Below are 26,573 nucleotides of genomic sequence, written 5' to 3'. Positions count from 1 at the left end.
TGAGGAATGAGTCAGCAGATGACTGTCACTTATTTTGTTTAGTTGAAACAGGCGCAGTGTATGTACATGTACTTTTTGTCTGCAAAGAATAGGGCCCTGTGTATTAATATATGTAGCTTCCAATACACGCAAATGCGCCACATTGCGAGTCCGACTGACAATAATTAAATTGGTTATCAGATTGTTTAACAAATGTCGTCCAATCGCAGAATCACATCTAATGTCGAACACTGCTTTGAATTTTGCAAACACAGGCTGGTTGGGTATGCAATGGCTGGGACAGGATGTTTGATACCATCTGCCAGTCTTTGGGATGTACAGCCTACATACTTAGCATCACAATGGCACTGAAATTCATACACCACATTATCATTTGTGTGATAGGCAGAATGTCTTTTTGGCTTGACGGCAGCATCATGTTAGTGGCGAATACCACTCCTGTTGCTACTGCATATTAGCAGCGTGAAACAGCTAGCTTTACCTGTTGCTCAAATTTTTGAGATACCTTGCCCTTCCAGGGTAATTGGAGGTAGACTGGGCATTTTTCAGGGCTGAGTTCATAAGTTCAGTAAATACGTGGATGATACGTTTGCTATATTTAAATCCGTAGCTGCATACAACAATTTTCTTACGTCTTAATGGGCTCCGTCCTGTGCTCAGATTCACCTATGAATTGGAGCAGTCAAATTAACTCTCCTTCCTTGACGTACTAGTTGAGAAATCTGCCAGGGAATTCTTCACCACGGTCTACTGCAAGCCTGCCTTCACTGGTCAATATACGCGTTGGGATTCTTACAGTTTCACACACTGTACAATTGGCAACTTTGGAAACGGGGCCCCGAGCCATTTGCTCACCATGCAAGCTTGATGCTGAAATATGTGCATCAAAGACATCCTGCAGGATTATGGCTACTCTAATCAGATCATTTTGCGCTGTATATCAGGCAAACTCATGAACAGGCCTAAGGCCATCACTTTTGTCCCTGAAAAGTGCCCAGTCTACCTCCGATTACCCTGGAAGAGCAAGGTATCTCAAAAATTTGAGCAACAGGTGAAGCTAGCTGTTTCACGCTGCCTACTATGCAGTAGCAACATGAGTGGTATTCACCACTAACAGGATGCTGCCAACAAGCCAAAAAGACGTTCTGCCTATCAAACAAATGAGTAATGTGGCATTTGAATTTCAGTGCCATTGTGACGTTAGGTATGTATAAACCACACCCAACCAGCCCGGGCTGGTTGCAAAATTCAAAATAGTGTCCGACATTAGGATGTGATTCCACAATTGGATAACATTTGCTAAATAATCCCCAGCGTACTAAGAACTAAGCTGGCAACAAATTTAAGATTGTCAGTCGAGCTTGCAATGTGGCGCATTTGCGTGTATTGGAAGCTACATATATTAATACACAGGGCCCTGTTCTTTGCAGACAGAAAGAACATATACACACATTTAGCCTGTTTCAGCTAAACAAAGTAAGTGACAGCCATTCGCTGACTCATTCCTCAGGGCAATGCCTTGACCAATCAGGGTCAAGCTGCCTGGTTTAAATTTCAAACAATGCTTGGCAGTTAACTGTCAGTTACCATCAGTGGTGCATTCTCCATGGCAATGCCACTTGCCAACCAATCAGCACTTTCTTCACATATAGTATAAATTGTTGTTTTCCCCCTTATACTGATATTCTTGTGAGTCTCCTGATGAGTGCAAGATGAAAAGCTTAGATATGTCTCTTTTTTCAACAATACTCAAATCCTGTACTACCAAACATCACTTTTGGTACTACCATTAATGAAATAAAATTGACCACATGGAAGATCCTTCAAAAATCTCTCAGACAAACATGTCCAGTTTTATTTCCCGATTTAAAAAATAATTTCTCTCTCCCTTAGAAATCATTTTTCAATATAATCTCCTCCAGCTGGGAGCATGAGGTATGTTCATGAGTTTTTTTCTCCATTTCTCCTATCAATTCTACTTTACCACACAAAGAACAACTATTCTACAGCCAGCCAAATGCTTCAATCACCTCTATGCAGGAATCATTCAAAGCGTTTTTGACTGATAAACATGCCTCCAAAACAGTCAAGTTTTAATCCTTAGATGACTGGTGCATCCAGAGAAATTTCAATTTCTTGGGGCAAGCCTAAATAATTTTTCAACTCACTTGAAACAAAGATTATTACAGTGAAGAAAAAGGCTGGGAGAGTGCAAAATTGTGGTCAAAATGTTGCACTTTCATTAAAACTAGCGCACCTCCAGTAGCATTTGTCATGGTGTGTCAGAGAACATCCAGACTTATAACAAAAAGGGATGTTAGGTCATACATTTAGTCGAATTCAGTATTTTTCTTAAACGGAAGATGATTTTAGACTTTTCAAAGTTTTGCAGATCAAAGTGGCTATTTTTCTATATAAAAAACATTTGTGGCTTTGATCATTATTCTATCGTCCTTGTTCTATGAAATCAGGGGGTAATAGATTAGTATGGATAGAGCATTGGTTAATGGTGGGAAGCAGAGAGCAGGGATAAACGGGACATTTTCAAGTCGGCAGGGTGTGACAAGTGGAGTTTTTTATTCATTCTTGGGATGTGGGCATCACCGGCTAGGCCAGCATTTATTGCCCATCCCTAATTGCCCTTGTTCAGAGGGCAATTTAAGAGTCAACCACATTGCTGTGGGTCTGGAGTCACAGGTAGGCCAGACCAGGTAAGGACAGCAGATTAGTGATGGGTTTTTACAACAATTGGCAATGGTCATCAGCAGATGGCCATTTTAATTCCAGATTTTTGTTGAATTCAAATTTTATCATCTGCTGTGATGGGATTTGAACCCGAGTCCCCAAAGCGTTACCCTGGTTCTCTGGAAAACTAGTCAGTGACAATACCACCTCCCCCGTGTGCCACAAGAATCAGTGCTGGGGCCTCAGCTATTAACAATCTACATTCATGACTTAAGGCGAAGAGACAGAATAATGCAAGTTTGCTAATGGTACAAAGCTAGGTGGAAATGTAGGCTGTGAGGACACAGGGGCTGCAACAAAATATAGACAAGTTAAGCGAGTGGGCAACAAGATGGCAGATGGAGTATAATATGGGGAAGTGTGAGGCTATTCAATTTGGTCATAATAGAAAAGCAGAATGATTTTTAAAAGATGTAAAATTTTCAAATGCTTATGTTCAGAGGCACTTGGATGCGCTCGTACAAGGAACATAGAAAGCATTCTGGTGCAACAAGCAATTAGGAAAGCCTTTATTACAAGGGGATTGGGAGTACAAGTAAAAAGGAAGTATTGCTATAATTGTACAGGGCTTAGGTGAGACCACACTTGGAATAATGCGTGTGGTTTTGGTCTCTATATCCAAAGAAGGATATACTTGCCTTAGAGGCAGGACAGCAAAGATTCACTAGATTGAGTCCTGGGATGAGGGTGTTGTCCTATAATGAAAAACTGAGTAACTTGGGACTATACTCTCTGCAGTTTAGTAAAATGAGAGGTGACGTCATTAAAACATACAAAATTCTGAACGGGCATCACAGGGTATATGAGAGGCTGTTTTCCCTGGCTAAGGAATCTCAAACACAAGGCCATAGCCTCAGGGTAAAGGGCCTACTATTTAGGACTGAGGTGAGGAGAATTTTTTTTCACTCAAAGGGCTGTGAATCCTTGGAATTCTCTATTCCATAGGGCTGTGGATGCTCCAAGATTGAATATATTTTAAGGCCAAGATAGTCATATTTTTGGTGTCTCAGGAAATCAAGGGTTTGGGGAGCAGGCAGGAAATTGGAATTGAGGCCAAAGATTCGGAAACGATCATATTGGAGCAGGTTTGACAGGCCATATGGGTTATTGCTGCCCCTACTTCTTATGTCCCTGTGTATTCAATTTTTAATTTCTTCTTTAATACTCCAGTATGCACGGAAAAACAGAAGGAAACACGTAGGAGATTATTGGTGGTACTTAGCAGTAATGGCAAGGGGCAGGTGGGGCTTGTTGAGTTTTGGCAGTGTTTGTGTAACTTCACTTACATTAACAAGAGTGAGGGTACGATTATGGCAGTATTGCAAAGGGAATCAGGGGTTTGGTGACATTGGGGTAGAATGTGGTTTTGGTTTAGTGAACGACCTCTGGGGCCTGTAAGCAGTTGGGACACGGCATCCAGAAGCGGAGCATGCGAGAAATGGAATCTCAATGAGAAAAGTTAGCAGGGTTCATCTATGCAGTTGGAAAAGTGAAGGTATCTGCAAAAGGAGAGGGGGGGGGGGGGGGAGATAGAGAGAGAGAGAGAGAGAGAGAGAGAGAGAGAGAGAGAGAGGGAGAGGAGTGGTCAGTGGGTGGGGCTTTCCAGTAACCATCAGTACTAAGTGACAACAGACCAAGGAAGCATAGAATTAGGTACTTATGGGTAATGGGAGAAAGCGCAACCTGTCAACACCGTGGCCTGGGGGCGGGGGGAAGAGCACTGGGGCCATTTGCAATGGAGGGGAAGCATGGTGCATCTTAGATCCTGTCAGAAATGGGGTGGAGTCAAAGTCCTGCAGTGTGTATGTAGATTGAAAGAAATGGGATGGGGCAAGGACATAGGTTACAGTGGTTCTGCAAACAGCTTTCATTCTGTAAATGACTCCAAAAAATTGGCAAAAACTCAAAAAATGCATTCCTGTTATGTCAGCTGACACTTGCATTTACAAAATCGTGCTGATGCACAACAAGAACTTCAGCAGAGCATCAACTCAACACATTACCCTGAACTAACAATATGATAACTGTTGGTCAAGTATCAGCTTCAAGCCCAGGTCTTTCAAAGGGGTCATTAACGTTGCTGCTGAAAACACAAAATACAACTACGCATGGGAGTTTAGTCACCATGTTAACGTGAAGCATATAATTTTGATTTATATTGTTAGAAAACCTCTAGCCTGTATGCACCAGGCTGAGGGGAAAACAAAAATAGTTTAATTATTTGGGTTCATTTATTTTCTCCATTCTTTAATTGCACATGAGAAAATGCCAAAAAATCAGCATTGATTGCTTTCATAAATCTTTGTAGTTTGCTGGCTGTTTTCCACTCGTTTGAGAGATTGGACATCACTGGCAAGGCCACCCCTGATTGTCAAGGTGGTGGTGAGCTGCGACTTCTCAGTTTTGATTTGCTACTCTTACATCTAGCCAATCAACAAGATGTGGCAGGAAAAGTGCGACATTAACAGAAAGTGTATACTACATACACAAGATTTTTCATAAATTATACAGACTGCTTAGAATTTTTATCTTTGTAAATTAATATTAGCTCTCATTGGTTAGTGCAATTTGAGGTTGAAAACAGTTGTGATAGCAGCTCAACTTGCTGTGTTTAATCTGATCTGTCTCTTCCGAGTCATTGCTCAGCTATGCCCTGTGGTTAAGTGATCCAAAGTGTTATGAATTAAACTAACAGGCAAGTGTTGTTTCTGTCGATTGGCAGCTGTTTATAAATTCCAACACCTTCCTTAAGGAGAGGTCAAGTTAGAATGCCGAGCTCTCTTTTTTTTAAAAGGTTATTCAGTTAAATATCTGATGGATGAATTTTACACTGACCTACATTAATAAAGGCACTTAAATGTCATATGTAGTGTTGTTACAACTGTTATAAACAAAAAAAACAATGTTAAATACTTAGAAAATTCATTTACTATTTCTTCATCCCAATTTTCTCTTTTGTTGATTTATCTTTACATAATTTATGAGCAGTACATCTAATAATCTATTCTACTCACATTTTAAAGTGCATTTTAGAGGCAGATCTCAATAAATAAATAAACAATCTTTAGCCATTTTTTGCAATCAATTAATCTAATAAAATTAGGAGATAACATTCAGACATTAAATTAGTAAGAATGGAAAATAAATGGTTTCATCAAGGTTAATGCAAGTCAGCAAGGAAGTAAACTTGTCTCTACTTTGAATTTTAGATTAATAGAATACTAAATAGCTTTCTACAATTACCTCAGGCTCACTGCTAAGCAACAGGATTTTTTTCCTCCATGCTGCAGGTGTCCACATTTCTCAGGCCAATATGTTTATATTCCAAACATTATTTCATGTGTCAATCTACTTGCTCCAGTCAAATTGCTGTGCAATCAAGTGATGAGATCCAAAAACTTTTCATTTCATTGCATCTGGCCCATCAACAGGGCTGCTTACCCCTTAACAACATAGCTGTTCATATCATCCCATCACTGCTAAAACAATCAATATTGTTTTCACATCTCTGCTTGATTTCGCCAATTGTGGCTCACTACAGGCCTCCATCATGAAAGAATGACATTTCTACATGTACCACCAGCTAACTAGTGGGGCAGGATTAATGTACCCAGCAAAATATATTATTCTTCCTCTTCCAAACAGAGGTCTAGCAAAACCTAACTCAATGGTGGAGATGTGGTCACAAACTGCTAAACCCCACAAACTTTGTAGACTATGCCCTTGCTTAAAAAAAAACATTTAGCAGAACCAAAGATTGAAAAGGACATTTAAAAGCTTAATGCAGCAGTAAAGATATGCAAACGCTTTTATCTTTGACTTAAAAAAAATTGTTCATGGGATTTGGGTGGTGCAGGCAAGGCCAGTATTTATTACCCATCCCCAATTGCCCTCGAGGTGATGGTAAACCACTTTCTGGCACTGCTACAGTCTTTGTGGTTCAGATAATCCTACAAAGCTGTTATGTATGGAGTTCCAGAATTTTCACCCAGCAATGACAAAGGAACGGCAACATGTTTCTGAGTCAGGAAGGTATACGACTCAGAGGGGAACTTGCAGGTGATGGTGATCCCATGTGCCTGTTGGCCGTGTCCTTTTATGCAGCAGAGGTCACAGGTTTGGGAGTTGTTGTTAAAGAGCCTTGATGAGTTGCTGCAGTGCACCTTGTAGACAGTACACACTGCACTGGCATTGTGGGGGAGTGAATGTTCATACCAATCAAGCAGGCCATTTTGTCCTGGATGATGTCAAGCTGCTTGAGTGCCCTTGAAGCAGCAGTCATCCAGGCAAGTGGAGAGTATTCCATTACACTAAAATTAAAGCAAAAAACTGCAGATGCTGGAATTCCAAAGCAAAAACAAAAATACCTGGAAAAACTCAGCAGGTCTGGCAGCATTTGCGGAGACGAACACAGTTAACGTTTCGAGTCCGTATGACTCTTCAACAGAACTAAGTAAAAATAATATTTTTACTTTGTTCTGTTGAAGAGTCAAATGGACTTGAAATGTTAACTATGTTCCTCTCCGCAGATGCTGCCAGACCTGCTGAGTTTTTCCAGGTATTTTTATTTTTGTATTCCATTACGCTCCTGACTTGTGCCTTGGACAGGCTCTCAGGATTTAGGAGGCAAGTCACTCACCTCAGACCTGTTTTTGTCACAACACTTTATGTGGCTGGTCCAGTTGAGTTTCTGGTCAATTGTGACCCACAAAATTGATACAGAATTCAATGATGCTAATGCCATTGTATATCAAGGGTAGATGGTTAGATTCTCTTTTGTTGGAGATTATTTGCCACTTATCAATCTAAGCCTGAATGTTGCCCAGGTCTTGCTGTATGTGGGCACAGACTGCTTCATTATTTCAAGGGCTGTGAATGAAACTAAACACTGCACGATTATCAGTGATCACCCCCATTTCTCACTTTATGATGGAGGGAAGATCACCGAATAAGCAGCTGAATGTGCTTGAACCTGGACACTGCCCTGTCGCACTTCTGTCGCAATGTCTTAAGGGTGAACCAAAGGTAAGCTTTCATGATGTCTCACTGTGTGCGCCTTTGAAGTGTTAAAATTCTCGATGCCTGAGAGTCGGAACGGGAAATAAAGCTCCTACTTCCCCAATTGCTATTCAGTGATCCCTGTTGCTTGCACGAGAAATGCTCAGCCAGCTAATGCACACATGTGGCTACATCATGAAATTTAACATGAGACACACTCCAGAGGGACCATCTAACTATCCTGTTTACATATGCATTAGTGGGAGTCACAGTATTTTGTAATATGTTTGCACATATTACATACAATGCTCTGTAGCATTGCTAACACTGAGCTGCAGGGGGGAGGGGTGCACATTTCTACTAAAAAGAATGTGGAAAGAAATTTGCAAAATCTGCACTTGATTGGATGCTAGAAAATGAATGAATGCTTTTCTTAGTCACCACAAGTATATATATCGATCAATCTCTGCAAGGGATATGGAGGGAACACCTATTTGTCTTTATAGTTCATCTGTGTGGGGTGCGAGGTTTAGAACAAATAACAATAAATATGAAAATTTAAGACTGATTCACAACTTGGCTTCTTTACCAAAGATCTCTCTAGTATTTACCACAATGGCTTCAATACATGTTTCAGCTAGGGCTTCCATTCAAACTTAAATGCTACAGTCTTTCCAGAACTTGATACTGTGCACATTATTTTCTTTCAGTTCACTATAAACAATTAAAAGGTGGCTGCTGTAACCATTTAGAATACATTACAAAATATGAATACTTGCTCCTTCCTGAATAGTCAGTTTTTCCCTTCCCTGCCTCTGCATTTGGTTTTCTTATTGTACTTCCCAACTGCATTTTCAGGATGTCAGCTGGTATATCAAACATTTGTTCAGAAAAAAAAGTGCTCATGTTTTGGCTTTAAAACATATGCGCAACATTTAAAAAAAATACTATAATTGCTTCCAATAATTACTTTCTTAGTGCTTTTTACCTGCAGTAATTTTCTATTGATCCCAGAATGAAGGAAGGAGCAGGACATACAAGCAGAAAATTCTGGAAGTTGTGTGAATAGGTGGACTTACTGTCAATCAATTTCTAGATGTTGGAGGCATGAACCACTGTTGGCTGCTTTGCTATTTAGTTTCTTCAACTGTCAACAATATGCCTTGGAATCAGCACAGACTCGAAGATAAGCCTTCTAATACTAACAGGCCTGAAGGAGGACATTGTTCAATTGATTTCTAATGTGACAATGCCCACAATTTACACCGCGCCACTTATCACAAGTGGCTGACTATAATCGGAAAGGTAGCACTGGCCATTTGCTTAACATGTGTTAAGCTCACTGTCTATTTTGAGCAGGTCAACAAATTCTTTATACCTTGTTAAGCCCATGTATTTATCAATCTACACACCACTTCACAGCACCCCTCTATACCCATGCAATGCTCATTTCTTTATGCTCTGGGGGTTTTTGTCTCAAACTGTTCAGAGTTAAATTGGGATAGTTTAGTCAAATGGATCAAAGAATCACAAAGCTGGCATGTTACAAAAATCCGGTCCTTACATGTAGATGGGAGGACATATCCTGAAATTACTTAATCTTGCTATAACAGGATGCAAGAAGGTGAATGAAATTACTTTAGCATTTTAAAATTTGCCTGCTTTAAACAGTATATGCCCTACTGTTGGTCTTAAACATAAGGCACTGGTGATTGGATTTTATATAATGAATCACCGATTGATTTTACCGTCCGTTGTAATTGTGTTACGCAAACATGTCTGCTGTAAGCTTTGAAGACTATATATAGGTAGTTTAATCATCTTGCATTTAAAACATATTTAACCTTATTTTCAGTAGCAAATGCAAAAAGAATTTTCAAAACATATTTCAGCTTCTTCATAGAGTTGCTTTAATTTATTAGCAGCTGTTGTTGACTGCCCATTTTTGAATCATAATTTTCTTTTTGAAATTGACTTCTGCATTTCAATGCTGTCCATTACTTGGTACTTTCCTTATCGCTAATCAATTGTGATTTGTTACATCAGTATAAATATGAAATTTGATCCTGGTGACAAGTGTGATGGAAATTTGCCAGTTTAATGGACAAAAAAAAAAAGCACATTTATATATATATATCATAACTCTTCACTGGTACTCACTTTTGGGCGCATATTATAAGAGAATGAGTGTGAATGCTGGGGTTTTGAAGTGGGAGCTAAAGGTGAGGAGGTGGGGAATTCACTGATTGTACTTGCAGCCAAGGAAAAAGTACCAAGGAAAATAAGTGGAAATAAATGAATCCACAATTTTTACAAACATTTTTCAGTGTCCTTTTCCTTGAACTCAAATATACAGTCTTAAAGTAAGGTTTCAATAAAAAGACAAACTAGAATGTGTCCAACACGTCAATGTGCTGTGTGGTGTGTCTGGTGTGTGGGTGAAGAGAGTTAGCATGCTTTCTACATGTGTGTGCTAGTTTGTTTAGCATTCTCACCCTACACCACTGGCGAAGAGCAATGCGAAAGAGGGCCAAATGTGTAAGTCTCTCCCTGTCGGTGCGCAGCCTCTTCGCTCATAAATCCTCAGCTGTGCCTCCTTGTGGTGATACATAGAAACTGGGTCGCTTGCCACCCCAGACGAAAGCTCAGCGGAATTCAGAGGAGGTTTGACCTCCAGACATGCAGCGTGCAGGCTCACCGACATGTGGACACACCCTGGCACTCATGAACCAAACGCCCAAGTATGCTCAAATAGCTCCAATGCCTTGTGGATACCTCAGGGAAAGTGAAAGCTAAGGGAATAAGCCCCCGACAAAAGATCTGGTGTGGAACCAAAAGGTGGACTGATGTCTAAATATGACATATTTGCAGGCAACTCCTGCAACCAAGCCGTTGCCAAGTGTAGTTCTTTGCATTCCTGTGGATTCTACCAGGGAGGTCAAGGGGAATCTGGCATTTGGGCAGCCCAGGGTCTCAAATTTTGCCCAGGCTTGCACCCTCGAGAGGACACTCCAGTTTCACATTAACAAAAAAATGGGAGACAGCAGTTAGAAGCAATAAGCCCAACTTGATTTGCGCAAAGATCGGGTGCTTCAAACCAATTCAGACTATGGGAGGGGCCATTATGTCCCACTGGTCAGCCACCGCCCACCTCAAGTCAGGCAGCCTCAGACTAGTAAGAGTGTTGATCCACAACGGTCCATCTGTTTCAATAGGTGCTAGGAGCTTAGAGTCTCTGCTCAACAAGTGGACAGAATCCATTGCACCAGGCAAACAAACAGAATGAAAGAGGATGGTAACTTTGCACATAGTCCTGACGTTCCAGCTTGCCAATTGAATAGGATTTACAGATTATTTGTAGTTTGTCAGTAACACTGTGAAGGAAATGGAACTCGTCAGTCTGAACATTGACATAGCTTCCCAACAACAGACCAGGCTCGCCGAGAGCCAATGAAAGAAAAACATTATATACTCATCTGGCAGCGGAAGAGTTCAGAGGAAGCACATAGACAAGGTGTAGGCTTTGCTTAAAGGAACTTGCTACTCTCGATGATAAAAACCCCCATAAATGGTTCAAAACATATTCTCTCCACCCGCCTCTCAACTCAATCAGGGCCAGTTAACCTCATGAATATCTATGCTCAAACTCTGTGCTCCACTACACAGGAGCTTGACACTGCTATCAGCAGAATCCTTAAGTCAGAACGCCTTTACCTTTACTTGTCACTGGACTAGTAATCCAAAGGCCCAGGCTATTGCTCTGGGGACATGGGTTCAAACCCCACCACAGCAGCTGATAAAATTTTAATTCAATTAATAAATCTGTAGTTAAAAGCTAGTCTTGGTAATACTGACCATGAAACCATTGTTCATTTTCGTAAAAACCTATCTGGTTCATTAATGTCCTTTAGGGAAGGAAATCTACTGTCCTTACCTGATCTGGCCTACATGCAACTCCAGACCCACAGCAACGTGGTTCACTCTTAAATTCTCCCTGAAATGGCCAAGCAAGTCACTCACCTGCAACAAAGTCTAAAAGAAATGAACTGGATGGACCACCTGCGTTGACCTAGGCACCGGAAACAACAACAGTCCATCTAACCCTGTCAACCCTGCAAAGTCCTCCTTACTAACATCTGGAGGCTTGTGCCAAAATTGGGAGAGCTGTCCAACAGGCTAGTCAAGCAACAGCCTGACACAATCATACTCACAAAACAATCATACTTTACAATGTCCCAGATACCAATATTACTACCCCTGGGTATGTTCTGTCCCACTGGCAGCACAGTGGTATACAATCAGGAGGGAGTTGCCCTGGCACAGTCTTCACCATCAACTCTGGACCCCATGAAGTTTCATGGCATCAGGTCAAACATGGGCAAGGAAATCTGCTAATTACCTCCTACCGTACTGCCCCCCCGCCAACAACACCTGCCTCAGTTGATGAATCAGTACTGCTCCATGTCGAACACCACTTGCAAGTAGCACAGGGTGGCACGGGCACAAAATGTACTCTGGGTGGGGGACTTCAATGTCCATCACCAAGAGTGGCTCAGTAGCACCACTACTGACAGAACTGGCTGAGTCCAAAAGGACACAGCTGCTAGACTGGGTCTTTGGCAGGTGGCGAGGGAACCAACAAGACAGAAAAACCTACTTGACCTCTTCCTCACCAATCTACCTGTTGCATGCACCTGTCCATGATAGTATTGGTAAGAGTGACCACTGCACAGTCCTTGTTGAGACAAGTCCTGTCTTCACATTGAGGATGTCCTCCATCGTGTTGTGTGGCACTACACTGTGCTAAATGGGCTAGATTTCGAACAGATCTAACAACTCAAAACTGGGCATCCATGAGGCACTGTAGGCCATCAGCAATAACAGCAGAATTGTATACAACCACAATCTGTAACCTCATAGTCCAGCATACCCCCGAACCTGCCATTTTACCTTCAAGCCAGGGATCAATGCTGGGTCAATGAAGAATAAAGGAGTAGCACCAGGCATACCTAAAAATGAAGTGTCAACATAGTGAAGTTACAACTCAGGGCTACTTGCATGCCAAGCAGCAAAAGCGGCATGTGATAGACAGAACTAAGCAATCCCACAACCACTGGATCAGATCTAAGCTCTGTAGTCCTGAGGCATCCAGTTGTGAATGGTGGTGGACAATTGAACAACTCACTGGAGGAAGAAGTTCCACAAATATCTGCATCCTCAATGATGGGGGAGCCCAGCAATCAGTGCAAACGATAATTGCCGAGTAGATGATCCATCTTGGCCTCCTCCTTAAGTACCCAGCATCACAGATGCCAGTCTTCAGCCAATTTGAAGTCCTTGAAGCCAAGCTGATCCAGTTCAGCCACAACAATGGTACCTGCCCAGCAATGTGGAAAATAGCCCAGCTATGCCCTGTCCACAAAAAAAATGACAAATCCAACCCAGCCAATTACTGCCCCATCAGTCTATCTCGATCATCAGCAAAGTGATGGAAGGTGTCGTTGACAGTGCTATCAAGCAGCACTTACTCAGCAACAGCCTGCTCACTGATGGTCAGTTCGAGTTCCAAAAGGGCCACTCAGCTCCTGGCCTTATTACAGCTTGAACTGGACCATCCATATAAATACCGTGGCTACAAGAGCAGGTCAGAGGCTAGGAATTCTGCAGAGAGTAACACCTCCTGATTCCCAGCAAGGCATAAGTCAGGAGTGTGATGGAATACTCTCCACTTTCCTGGATGAGTGCAGCTTGAACAACACTCAAGAAGCTCAACACCATCTAGGACAAAGCTGTCCACTCGATTGGCACCCCTTCCACCATGTTCAACATTCACTCCCTCCACCACCGACACACTGTGGTAGTATGTACCATCTACAAGATGCACTGCAGCAATCACCAAGGCTCCTTCGACCGCACCTTTCAAATCTGCAACCTCAGCTACCTAGAAGAGCAAGGGCAGCAGATGCATGGGAACACAATCTGCAAGTTCTCCTCCAGGCCATCTGCCATCCCTACTTGGAACTACATCATTGTTCTTTTATTGTTGCTGGGTCAACATCCTGGAACTCCCTTCATAACAGCATTGAGAGTGTACCTACACACATGGACTGCAGCGGTTAAAGGCGGCAGTTCACCACTACCTTCTCAAGGGTAATTAGGAGTGGGCAATAAATGCTGCCAGCCAGCAATGCCCCCTCCCATAAAAAAATAAAAACCTACAGGGGGATTTCAACGCAAGAGTTGGTGCGGACTACAAGGGATGGTCCTCCTGCCATGGACATCATAACCTGGGAATTTAGTAATTAATGAGAACTGACTGCTTGGTTTTAATGACCTGTTTCATCACGGTGATGTTGGCCTCAAACCAGTCAGCATTTTTCCACTCTTGTTCCCATGCGTTGGGAGTGCAATATTGTAGGTGGTGTCTCAAAGTATGTTCCATTCCACCTCTGTACTCTGTGGGAATTCTGTACAGCGCCTGTTCAATTGAGTCACCGAACTCAAGCAGTCAGTTCTCATTAATTAATAAATGAGAACTACTTGAGCTTTGCTGCTACTACGAGCTTTGTGTAGCTAGCACTTTCTTTCGCAACAAACTATGCCACAAGGTGTCCTGGAGCCATCCAAGATCAAGGCATTGGCACCAACTGGACCTGATCATCACCAGACCTGGCTCTCTGAACAGCATTCTCAACACATGCAGCTACCACAGCATTGACTGTGTTACAGGTCACTCTCTGGTGTGCACTAGGGCAAGGACACAACATTTGAAGTGTTTTCATTCAAAGCAGAAATGCCGTCCTCGTATTAAAGTCAGCCATACTACCTACCCAGGTAAAAACTAACAGTTCCATGACTCAATTAAACAGGCGCTGTACAGAATTCCCACAGAGTACAGAGGTGGAATGGAACATACTTTGAGACACCACCTACAATATTGCACTCTCAACACATGGGAACAAGAGTGGAAAAATGCTGACTGGTTCAAGGCCAACATCACCGTGATGAAACAGGTCATTAAAACCAAGCAGTCAGTTCTCATTAATTACAAGAGCGATCCGAGCAATGAGACTCTGCACTAAGAGCCAGTCAAAGTATAGTCCATCAGACTACTAGGCTGTGCTCCAATGTCTACTAGTTACAACTTTGCCAGAATATGTCCCTCAACACAGGGAATGTACGAAGGGATCAACAAAGTAAAAGGTCCATCAGCAAAGAAAACGGCTCCATTGAAAACAAAGCAAGGGTGGTCATCATCATCTGAAATAAACAATTGGAGAGATGGGTGGAACACTACCTTGAGTTGTACTCTCGGTACTGTCACCAAGGAAGTTCTAGACATCAGGTGAAGCCTGCTTGTCATGGCACAGATGGATATCAAACCCACAGTGGAGGAGCTTAGCAAAGCTACAGTCTCACTTGCCATGGGCAAAGCTCCAGATGCTGGTACTATAATGTCTGAACCCAACAATCATAGGAAACCGGCACTCCTCGAGCATCTGCACGAACTTGTGCCTCTGCTGCAGGGAGGGGGCAATGCCCCAGGATGTGTGAGATGCCAAGGTCATGGCACTGCACAAGGACAAGGGCGAATACAGGGATTGCAACAATCAAAGCATCTCCCTGTTGAGCATCATGGGAAAAGTATTGACCAGTCTTGCCCTTGTTGGGGTGCAGATCCTTGCTGAACGCATCTACTCCAAATCCCAGTGTGGTTTCAGAACGGTAAGATCTACAACTGATGTGATCTTCTCAGTCCAGCAGCTGCAAGAGAAATGGCGTGAACAAAGGAGACAACTATATTGCTTTCATCGATCTCACCAAGGCATTCAAGAGGCACCTGTTAGCAGAGGTACTCTATTTAAGCTGCTGCAGAAAATTGGCTGCTCACCAAAGCTGCTTGACGTGATCACCTCTTTCCAAGACAATATAATGGGCAAGGTCAGGTATGACAGGGCAATATCGGAAGCCTTTAAGATTTGCGGTGGGGTCAAATAGGGTTATGTTCTGGCTCCCACACTTTGCTGTCATATGCCTTCACATCATATACAAAGGATGTCTACTTATATACCAGAATCTACAGAAAGCTGGACAGCCATGCTCACCCGAGATCCAAGACAAAGGTGCGCAAAGCCCTCATCAGTGTCCCTCTATGCTAACAATGCCACACTAGACTTCCATACTGAGGAACACCTTCAATCGGCAAATGGACAAATGTTCTCAGACCTGTAAAAAGTTTGGTTTGACCAACAGCATCAGGAAGACAAATGTCACGGTCAAGGACGTTACCATTGTGTCATCCATCGGCATTGGCAATGTGACACTGGAGGCTGTTGATACCTTTACATATCAAGGCTCTACGCTCACCAGCAACCCGTCATTGGATACCGAAATCAATACACTCATAAGTAAAAGCTGAAGCTGTTACATCCAAGCTTAACGAGAGAGAGTGTGGAACAGCAGCAACCTGACATCAAACTGCGAATCTACCAAACCTCATCATCAGCACACTCCTCTACAAAGGTGAGAGCTGGACAACATATGCGAGGCGGAAGGAAAGGCTGAGCAGTTTCCACCTTTGCTGTCTCAGAAGTATCCTCAGTATCTCTTGGCAGGATAAGATCGCCAACTCAGAGGTCCTGGAGCATACCAATTCCTTCAGCACACATTCATTGCTAAGCCAACGATGTTTGCGCCGACTCAGCCATGTTCATCAAGCGGATGACAGCTGTATACACAAAGACCTTTTTTTACGATGAATTGGCCACTGGGTCATATCAGGAAGATATAATAATTCTCAATGTTATTGGAATTTATTGTAAAATAGTGGTGTGTGTGTGTGTGTGTTAATTGGATTAAAGCCAGCTGGTCTGAAGGCTTTGAAGTGAACATGGGGGGAGTTTAGAATGTAAGGTGTAAAAGTACATTTGCATTTTTAAATGAACCAGGCTAGATTGTTTTCAAAGGAGGGGTGAAATGTGTCACCTAGCCAGGTGAAGTTTAGAAACAGTGTTTATTTTTCCCCAAAGATTACTGGTAGAAGTTGGTGCTATGAGAGATTTTTACTTTCAGGAAGGTAACATCCAAAGACACACAGTGAAACAAAGGGTATTTGCATTCAAAGGGGGGAAATATGCATAAAGCAGCAAAGACTGTGTGTAAGGGAAAGCAGCCTAGGGTTCAACAAGTGTGAAATGCCTTCAGCCTGTATGTACTAAACTGCTGCCTCCAGGGGCTGAAGTTAAGAGAACTCACTTTGAATTCGATTGTTCAGGGTATCGTTTACTTTGCCTGGGTCTTTTAAAATCTGTGTTTTACTGTCGCCTTAACAAAGGTGTAACTGGGAATCAGATTAACTAGGGGATGTAACGGTAATTTGTAGACATATGTATGCGCTTACAATCTTTTCTTTTATTAATAAATATTTAATTTAGTTTTATAAAAACCTAAGACTCAGTGGTCTTATTATTACTGAATTCAAAGCCCGCATCTCGAAACATACAAATTGAAAATTAGCTGTGACAGTTGTTTCAAGTTTCCCTCTGGGATTTGAACAGCTCAGCATTTACCATCTGCTGTGTCGTTACATGTCATGACATCCTGAGCATCTATATCTCCACTACAAGAACACCTGAAAGTGGGATACGAAGATACTGGACACGGATACTGACAACTGGGAGATATTCATTGATGGCCATGAGCTCTGGAGGCTGGCTGCTTGGAGGTGCATTGGACGAGGCAAGCAGAAATGCAAAGCTCAGCTGGTCAAGAATTGTGTACCTCATCAACCCACTGTCTTCCTCTGCAGCAAACTCAGCAGAGTGCCAAGCCAGAGTGGGGTTCCTGAACCACACCAGGCGATGCTTAACATGCAGTTGACCATCATGGCAGAAACCATCATCTTATGGAAAGGTATCACCAATGAATTAGACTTTTACACAATAAGAATTAAGCTTATCTACAAAATAGCCTATTGATTCTTTAAATACCCTCAATATAATTTTGACATGGTGTGCCTTGACTGGGAATGTCACCTTCAATCCAGCTTTTGATAAAGGCTAACAATCAATCAACTGTGCCTAAAGGATGTTACAAACTTAGTGTGAAGGATTTCCTGAAATTTGTCAGATTGATTTATTTATTGCAAAAACTGTAAACATTTTTTCTTTAGTCTGTAACAATATCTGTGTCTTTTTGCAATGGTTCAAAAAAGCTGAATAATGAATGGTAGAACCCTTTTTTTGAGGTCACTATTATTATTTTATTTTTCAAATTTCATAATGAAAGACTGCAGGGGAAAGAGAAACACAGATGATTAGAGTATCTGGCCTTTATCTTGTTGGCTCATTTAGAATTTAATAATTTACAAGAAATTTTACTTAACTAGCCAATTTATGTTCCAAATACCACATCAAACCACATGCTTCACTGTGTCTGAGGGAACCTTTTGGAAATTTCCTTCCAAATTTTCACTAGAGATACACGTCCCCTCTTACTTCTATACCCTAACATTGATATGAAAAGTGTAAATAACACTACAATTAACGTATTTGCTTGGGCTTGCTTATACAATAAATTGTCTGAAAGCACTAACTTATAAACTTTCCAAGAATCAGTTGCAAAACACTTCCATGCAAAAATTTACTGGGACCTTCTACAAATTGTTCTTCTTGCATCCACTCCTCCCTCCCAGTGTCACAACTTCCCAAGTTCCACCCAATTGTGATGCCAAACCATAGGATTCAACCCCCTCATGGCCTAACAGTTTTCAATTTACAGGTCATTAAACCAATTAGCTTCCTTGCTATAACTGGAATATTAACTAATTTCTTCCTCCAATCTCTCTTTCTACCCCAACTAAAATATCCTTCAGTTTTGCTAAAGGGTTATACCCAAAATATTAACTTGCTTTTCTCTTTCATATGCAAACTATTTTTGGTCTTCGTGAATTTACAAGATGTGGGCTTTGCTGGCAAGGCCAACATTTATTGCCCATCCTTAATTGGTCTTGAGTAAGTGGCAGCAAGACATTTTCTTGAATATCACCTGGACTGCAGTGGGTCAAGGTGGCAACTTGCCACCCCCTTCTCAAGGGCAATTTGGGATGGGCAAAGCTGGCCTAGCCAGTGACATCTACATCCTATGAATGAAAAGAAATACAACCACATCACTTGCTGGGCCATTTCACAGGATGATTAAGAATCATCCACACTGCTATGGCTCTGGACTCACATATAGGCCAGGCTTGATAAGGACATCAGATTTCCTTCCCTAAAGGACATTTGTGAACTGGATAGATTTTTCCAACGATCAAGTCGATTCATTTCTTTATTTCAGATTTGCTTAATTAATTGAATTTTAAGTTTTTCAGCAGTCAGGTAGGGATTTAAACTTGTGTCTCTGGATTATTAATCCAAGTCTGTGAATGACTACTCCAATAACGTACCCACCATATTTCTGTTCCCTTATGTGCACATAACGGAAAAGTAGACTGCCCGTGGCATTGTCTATTATTTCTTTATCCAGTGTAAAAATGCAACGGAGGCAAGGGACTCTCAGACTTGCTCAAGTGAGTCTCCTAGCCTGCAATGGAATAACAACAGATGCCAGAGCAAAAATGATTGTAAATTGCTGTGTCAATATTTCCCATGGGGAAATGTTGACTTAAGAGTATAACCAAAATTTGCAACAGGAAGGGTAGTGGAAAGAAAGCTGACACCCTACATAAACATTCCTCTTTGCTCCCCAACCTATTCATCCCCCTTCCCCCATGGTCAGTGACCACTGTATCCCACTGACAAAGTACTTCCTACAAGTGAGGGGCACTACTATGTCTCGTCACAGATCAAGAGATCTCAAGGAACAAAAACAGAAAATGCTGGAAAAACTCAGGTCTGACTGGTTTTTCCAGCATTTTCTGTTTTTGTTTCAGATTTTTAGCATCCGCAGCATTTTGCTTTTATAAGAGATCTCAAGGTTTGTTTTCACAATATATCGGTGTGTTGGATTACTGTTCACTTTCAAATGTTCCCACAATGAGCAAACATAACTAACGTGGTAATTTTTTTTAAAGATTGTGATCCATCAGATGCCAGTGGTTTTGTTTGGGGGGAGGGGAAAAGAATGTGTAAAAAAGATAGGATGACATAAATCATTAGTTTTACAGACTGTGTCCATTAACAAGTTTGAAACTCCTGACTGAAATTCTCAATAACCCCAGCAAAAACTTAACAGGTAGAATACAAACATTACTGAACTTGAGAAATTATTTACTGTTGAAACACATGTATATTAAAATGCAGACCTAATTCCAGGTAAGTAGAATGCTATCTACAGAATATTCTGCATACATCTGGTAGCAGATGTGGAAACATCTATGGCCAGGATTGTCCCACATTCCCAATTATGGAAGGAAGAATACAGTAACATTGAATTGTTCTGAACAATATGGGGGAAGAGTCACAGAAGAGGAAGTAATGTTTTATTAGCTTCTATGTCCTAGAACTTGGAACCATATTGTAAAGTATCCAAGCTCTTGGTCACAGAATTTAATTTAATGTTCCTTCTTGAGACATGACCATTGTGGACAAGGCCAGCAATCATTTCCCATTCTTAATTGCTTTGAGGTGGTGATGGTGAGCCGCCTTTTTCAACTGCTGCAGTCCCTGTGGTGTAGGTACACCCACAGTGCTGTTAAGGAGGGAGTTCCAGGATTTTGACCAAGTAACAGTGAAGGAACAGCAATAGAGTTCCAATTCAGGGTGGCGAATGAGTTGGAGGGAAACTTACAGGTGGTGGTGTTTCCATGTATCTGCTGCCCTTGTCCTGCTAGGTGCTAGAGGTTGCAAATTTGGAAGGTGTTCTTGAAGGGGCCCTTGGCAAGTTGCTGCAGTGCATCTTGTATATGGTACACACTGTTGCCACTATGCACTGGTGGTGGAGGGAATGAATGTTTAAGATGACGCAAACAATGCCAAGCAAGCAGGCTACTTCATCTTAAATGGCATCAAGTTCTTACAGCATTGATGGAGTTGCACTCATCCAGGTAAGTGGAGTATTCCAACACACTCATCATTTGTGCCTTGTAGATGGTGTACAGGTTTTGGGGAGTCAGGAGATGAGCGACTTGCTGCAGAATTCCCAACTCTTGGCCTGCTCTTGTTGCCACAGTTTTTATGCTAATCCAATTAAGTTTCTAATCAATAGTAAATTCCAGAATGTTGACGATGGGGGATTCAGCGATGATAGTGCTGTTGAATGTTTAAGGGAGATGGTCAGATTTTCTCTTGTTGGAGATAGCTATTTATGAGTCCAAACCTGAATGTTGTCCAGGTCTTGCTGCCCAGATCGCTTTAGTACCTGGAGTTGTGAATGGTACTGAACATGGCAAACAGCCCCACTTTTGACCATAAATGTTGGAGGGAAGATCACTGGTGAAGGTGGTTGGGCCGCGGACACTACCCTGTGGAACTCCTGAAATGATGTCCTAGGGGCGAGATGATTGACCTCTAGCAGCCACAATCATCTTCCTTTGTGCTAGGTTTTACTCTAACCAATGGAGAATTTTCTCCAGTTCCCATTAATCAATTTTGCTATGATTCCTTGATGCCACACTGAGTCAATTGTTGCCTTGATGTCAAGCGCAAGTCACTCTAACCTCACCTCTGGAATTCAGCTCTTTTGTTCATGTTAGGACCAAGGCTCCAATGGGGTCTAGTGGCCCAGGCCAAATGTAAATGAAGCATCAGTGAGCAGGGTGCTGCTAAATGCCGCTTGATAGCGCATCTTACATCACTGCTGATTATAAAGTAGATTAATGGGGTGGTAATTGCCAGGTTAAATTTGTTCTGCGTTATGTTGTATAGAAGGCTGTGTTGGAGCTGCAGTTGAACAGCTTGGCGAAGGACATGGCTAGTTCTGATCCACAAGTTTTCAGTACGACAGCTAGGATGTTTTCTGGGATGATCCAACGCTTTCAGCATTTTTTGATATCACATGGAGTGAACTGAATTGTCTGAAAGCTGGCATATATGAAGATAGGGACCTCAGGAGGTGGTCGAGATGGATCACCTACTCAGCAGTTATGGCTGAAGGTGGCTGCAAATGCTTTTGGCCTGTCTTTTGCACTTGTGCTGGGCTCCCCCATCACTGAGGATGGGGGTTTCTTTCAGCCACCTCCTCCAGTCAGTTGTTTAATTGTCCACCACCATTCACAACCGGATGTGGTAGGACTGCAGAACTTTGATCTGATCCAATGGTTGCGAGATCACTTAGCACTATCCACAGTATGCTGTTTCCACTGTTTAGCATGCACATCATCAGGTTGTGACCTCATTTCAAGTTATGCCTCGTTCCGCTCCTGGCATGCTCTCTTACAGTCCTCATTGAGCCAGGGTTGGTCCCCTAGATTGATGGTGATGGTAATGGTAGAGTGAGGGATATGCCAAGGCTTTGAGATTACAGATTGTGATTCAATATAATTCTGCTGTTGATGGCTCACAGCACCTCATGGATGCCCAGTTTTGAGCTGCTACATCTGTTTTAAATCTATCCCATTTAGCATGGTGGTAATAACACACAACACGATGAAGGGTATGTTCAGTGTGAAGATGTGACTTTGTCTCCGCAAGGACTGCATGGCAGTCACTCCTACCAATACTGTAATGGATAGATGCATGTGCAACAGGTAGATTTGAGAGGGTGAAGTCAAGAAGGGTTTTTTTTGTCTTTTGGTTCTCTCACCATCTGCCACAGGTCCAGTCTGGTGGATATGTCTTTCAGGATGCAAGAGCCTAAACAGAAGTTTAATTAAGAAAAATATTTTCTCCGTATACTCTCTAAAAAAAGAAAGCAAATCAAATCCTTCAAGACAATTCACAACAAATATTTTGCATAAACTGTTATACTAGATTACAATATAGTTTTATATAATTAGAGTTCATCTGGTCTAATTTTTCGAGATTACCAAGCCACTATCTTCCCAATACAGCATCAGGTCACTTGTTGAGTTGATCCAGTGTCCTGCTTTCTCTTGTTGGCAACCTGTTCATCATCCCTAAATATGCTCTTCACAAAGAAGCTGTGCCAACTCGATCTGTTACCAGGACACATCATTTTAACATAAAACTGCAGGATCAGAATAGACTACTGCAGTCCATCTGGCTGGTCCATCTTAAAGTACAGTTTTAGGTTTAATTTTCATACCTCAAGTTAAACCGTGGGTGTCTCTTTACAAATTGAAGAACCCTTCTATCATATTGCTCCTTATAGCTTTTCACTCTACACTTGAGTCTCACTTCTCTCCTCTGCATTACCTCTAGGATCTCCATGTACTCTTATAGTGTTGTAACCAAGAATTCTAAGCCATGCTCCAGGCTTAGCCTAGCTTTTGGTTGAATTAAAATCCTCAATTTGCTAATATGATTCACATCCTATTTGCTTTGTTTATTCTCACCTCAAGCCATTTAGGCATGGTGGGTACCCTTAGGTTCCTTCTACTTCCCCTTCGGGAAGCTCTATTCCGTCCTGAAGTATACTTGCCTCCCATTTTCACTGTGAATATACACTAACCTGCACTTGTCCATATTAAGCTTAATTTCCCACTGATCAACAGCATCAACATAATATTAATAATAAAGGCAAATAGATAGTTTACAACATTTAATGGTGTACTGAAATATACATTCTATGTTTTCATTTGAAATCCCCTACCATCAGTAAGTATACAACAGTCTTTAGAAGCCATCAATAAAATTCCTTAATTGGACTTGCCAAATTATAATTCAATTGATCAGAAATATGATATGCAAGGCACTTCCTGCTCCCTACCTCCACACAATCTAGCACAGAAGGAAAAAAATATTGTTCAAGAAACCAAATTCATCAATTAATGATTCCTTAACTGAAAGCATAAATACTAGTTCTATTTCCTCAGGTGCCACTAATTACATCGAATTTTGAGAGACACACACACACAAACCTTACCTGAGCATTGAAGTTTGACATGGTAGTTGTCTCTATATCCTTTTTTCCCAAGATCTCCATCTTCACTGGCGCGCTTGGAAAACTATAGGCAAAATACTCAAGGAAGTCTGGTAAGTATGCAGCAGCTCCATGAACAATACCCATAACATAATAGGCTGCAGAGTTATTATTCTCACTAAACGTTAGATTCACAAACTCCTCTGAAAATCTCTCCATCTCCGCAAGAGATAGGGAAGAGAGTTCATCCATGTAGGCATGCACCACTGAAGCTCCTCCATTAGGCTGGTCTTCTATGTGGATAAACCTTCTGAATTCCAACAGATCTAGTCTTGAACCTTTGTTTTTAATAGTGGAATCCTTGCACAAGTTAGGGGTTTCCACTGGCACACATTCAGACACTCCATCTTCTTGGTACAGAATGGTTATCCTATTTCCATCTTCTATTGAAGTCACCTGCTGCTCTTTGATTTCTGAGATTAGCCCTGAACAAATTGTTTGAATGGATTTGCTGCACATTTTGGGCTGTTTCCGTTTTTCACTTTCCTTGTGTTTCTTTTTCTTTTTCTTCTTTATTTTTTTAAACTGGAATTCTTCTGTACTAAGTTTTCTTTTTTCACTGTTACCTGCAAGGAAATGAAAAGAAAACATCTATAGCTTCAATGAATTTGTAACATCAACTTTTTCAACCATTGTGAAATTTCAAGTTTTGACAGAACAGCAGAACCAAATTATCTAATTTCTTGAAGATGCTTCAATTTCAATTGGGTTTACATATGTAGCTTTTCTCAAACTATTTACTATGTCTTGTTATTTGGTTTTGCTTGTTCTTTTGGAAGGTTTTCCTACTTCGGCCCTATTCTACACTTCTTTCTTCTTCACACCCCAGTTAGAACACAAGATTCAACCTGCATACAGAATACTGCCAAGGCTGCTGTTGATCCAGCTGCAAGGAGATGCACAGGAGTGGCCTGAGGTGATATTCTTCAAAGCAATGAAGCCTCTACTTAGAGCTGAGCTCAATGGTTCCATTGCCATAGCAGGGAGCCTACCAATTCTAAATACCAAAAATGTGCCACCACTTTTTCCACCACTTTTTAAACAACGTTAAGTTCATAATCTACAAATGTTAATACTGAAGGAAATACAACACTAGGTTAGGTAGCCTTTTGAAGCCTATAGAAATTCTTTCTAAAAAAAAGGAAATCATCCTCCAGGCGGGACACAGCAAGAATACTGTAAAGGGCTTCATGCACACCCGCGCAAGATGTGCCGCCCTATCACTTGTTGTGAATCGCATTCAAAGAGTTTAACCATTCATTCAACCAGATGTTAACACATTAATGTTGCGCAGAAGCTAAAGAATGCATGTAGTGCAGTTTGAAGCACTGCACCACCAAAGCACTTACTGCTCTAGGCTAAAAATTACTTGCAATGTGATACATCTGGACTTCCAAAAAGCATTTGAAAAGTTCTCTGTAAAAGGACACAATTTAAACTTAAAGTGGAAAGAGATCTCAGTAGTTCTGCTGCTCAACAAACTCACTGTAGAGCTACAATCAATGTTAAAGCAGTACCAAACCAAGTAGCCAAAACAGGTAATTCAAAGAAAGTCAGATTTAAGTCGTACAGAGCTCTACTCACATTACACCTTCAGTACTGTCCAGTTTTAGTTAAAGAGAAAAAAAGGACTCAAATCCTAGATGCAGTGCAGTGGAGAGTCAAGTCTGATTCCTAGTACTAGAGGACTAGGTTATCAGGAAAGGCTGAAAAAAAACTTTTAGACTTGAAGGAATGGTCTAAGGGGAGAAATTAGAAATAAATGACAGTAAATAGTAACAAGGAAAAGAACTTGCATTGACATAGGATTAGGGTTACATAGGATATGCAGCACAGAAACAGGCTATTCAGCCCAACCAGTCCACATCAGAGTTTATGCTCCCATCAAGCCTGTTCCCGCCTTATCTCATCTAAATCTACCATTGTTATCCTCTATTCCTTCCTCCTCCATGTGGTTGTCTAGCTTCCCCTTAAAAACATCTGTACCATTCACTTCAACCAGTTCATGTGGTAGAGAGTTCCACATTCTCACTACTCTTTGACTAAGGAGTTTCTTCTGAATTCTCTATTGGATTTCTTATATTGTCGGCCTCTAGTTATGTTCTTCTCCACAAGAAGAAACATTCTCTCTGTATCCACTCTAAAGCCTTTCATAATTTTGAAGAGCTCTATTAGGACACCCCTCAGCCTTTTTTCAAGTGAAAAGGTACCCAGCCCAACAATCCTTTCCTGATATGTACACCCTTGCATTTCTGTTATCATCCTTGTAAATCTTCTCTGCGCCCTCTCAGTGCCTCTCTAACCTTTTTATAATATTGCAACTGGAACTGCATTCAGTGTGATCTAACCAAGGATGGATACAGGTTTAGCACAGCTTGCTTATTTTTCAATTCTATTCCTCTAGAAATAAAGCTTAGTGCTCGGCTTGCTTTTTTTATGAACCTGTTCACCTGTAGGGCACTTATAGTGACTGATGTATTTGTAATCTGAGATGCCTTTGTTCCATTACTCAACCTAAACTTGCACCTTCCAAGTAATGAAATCTTCCTACAAAAACGTATGAGTCAAGTTTAACTTGTTGAACTTTATTTACCAATTATTTGCCCATTCTGCATGTTTATTAATATCCTCTTGTAATTTGTTGCAATCCTCCTCAGTATTGACTACCCCACCTCTAATTTGGTGTCATCTGTAAATTTAGAAATGGTGTTTTTGATTCCAAAGCCCAAGTTGTAAATTGTGAACATCAGTGGTTTCAGCACTGACCCTTGTGGAACACCATTCCCCAC

At 41.4% G+C, this 26,573-nt stretch overlaps 1 protein-coding gene across 1 annotated transcript in view; it reads right to left on the bottom strand.

The window, feature by feature from the left end:
- Positions 1–26,573, bottom strand: part of LOC144687325 (lysine-specific demethylase RSBN1L-like) — a 78,628-nt gene that overhangs the window by 24,921 nt on the left and 27,134 nt on the right. The window contains exon 2 of the mRNA XM_078553281.1: positions 23,728–24,350. Coding sequence (XP_078409407.1) covers positions 23,728–24,350 — 623 coding nt within the window. The remainder of the gene's footprint in view (positions 1–23,727; positions 24,351–26,573) is intronic.

Source organism: Cetorhinus maximus, chromosome 12 (genome assembly GCF_964194155.1).
Source record: "Cetorhinus maximus chromosome 12, sCetMax3.hap1.1, whole genome shotgun sequence".
Classification (NCBI taxonomy): Eukaryota; Metazoa; Chordata; class Chondrichthyes; order Lamniformes; family Cetorhinidae; genus Cetorhinus; species Cetorhinus maximus.
This window is presented reverse-complemented; position numbering and strand designations above follow the sequence as displayed.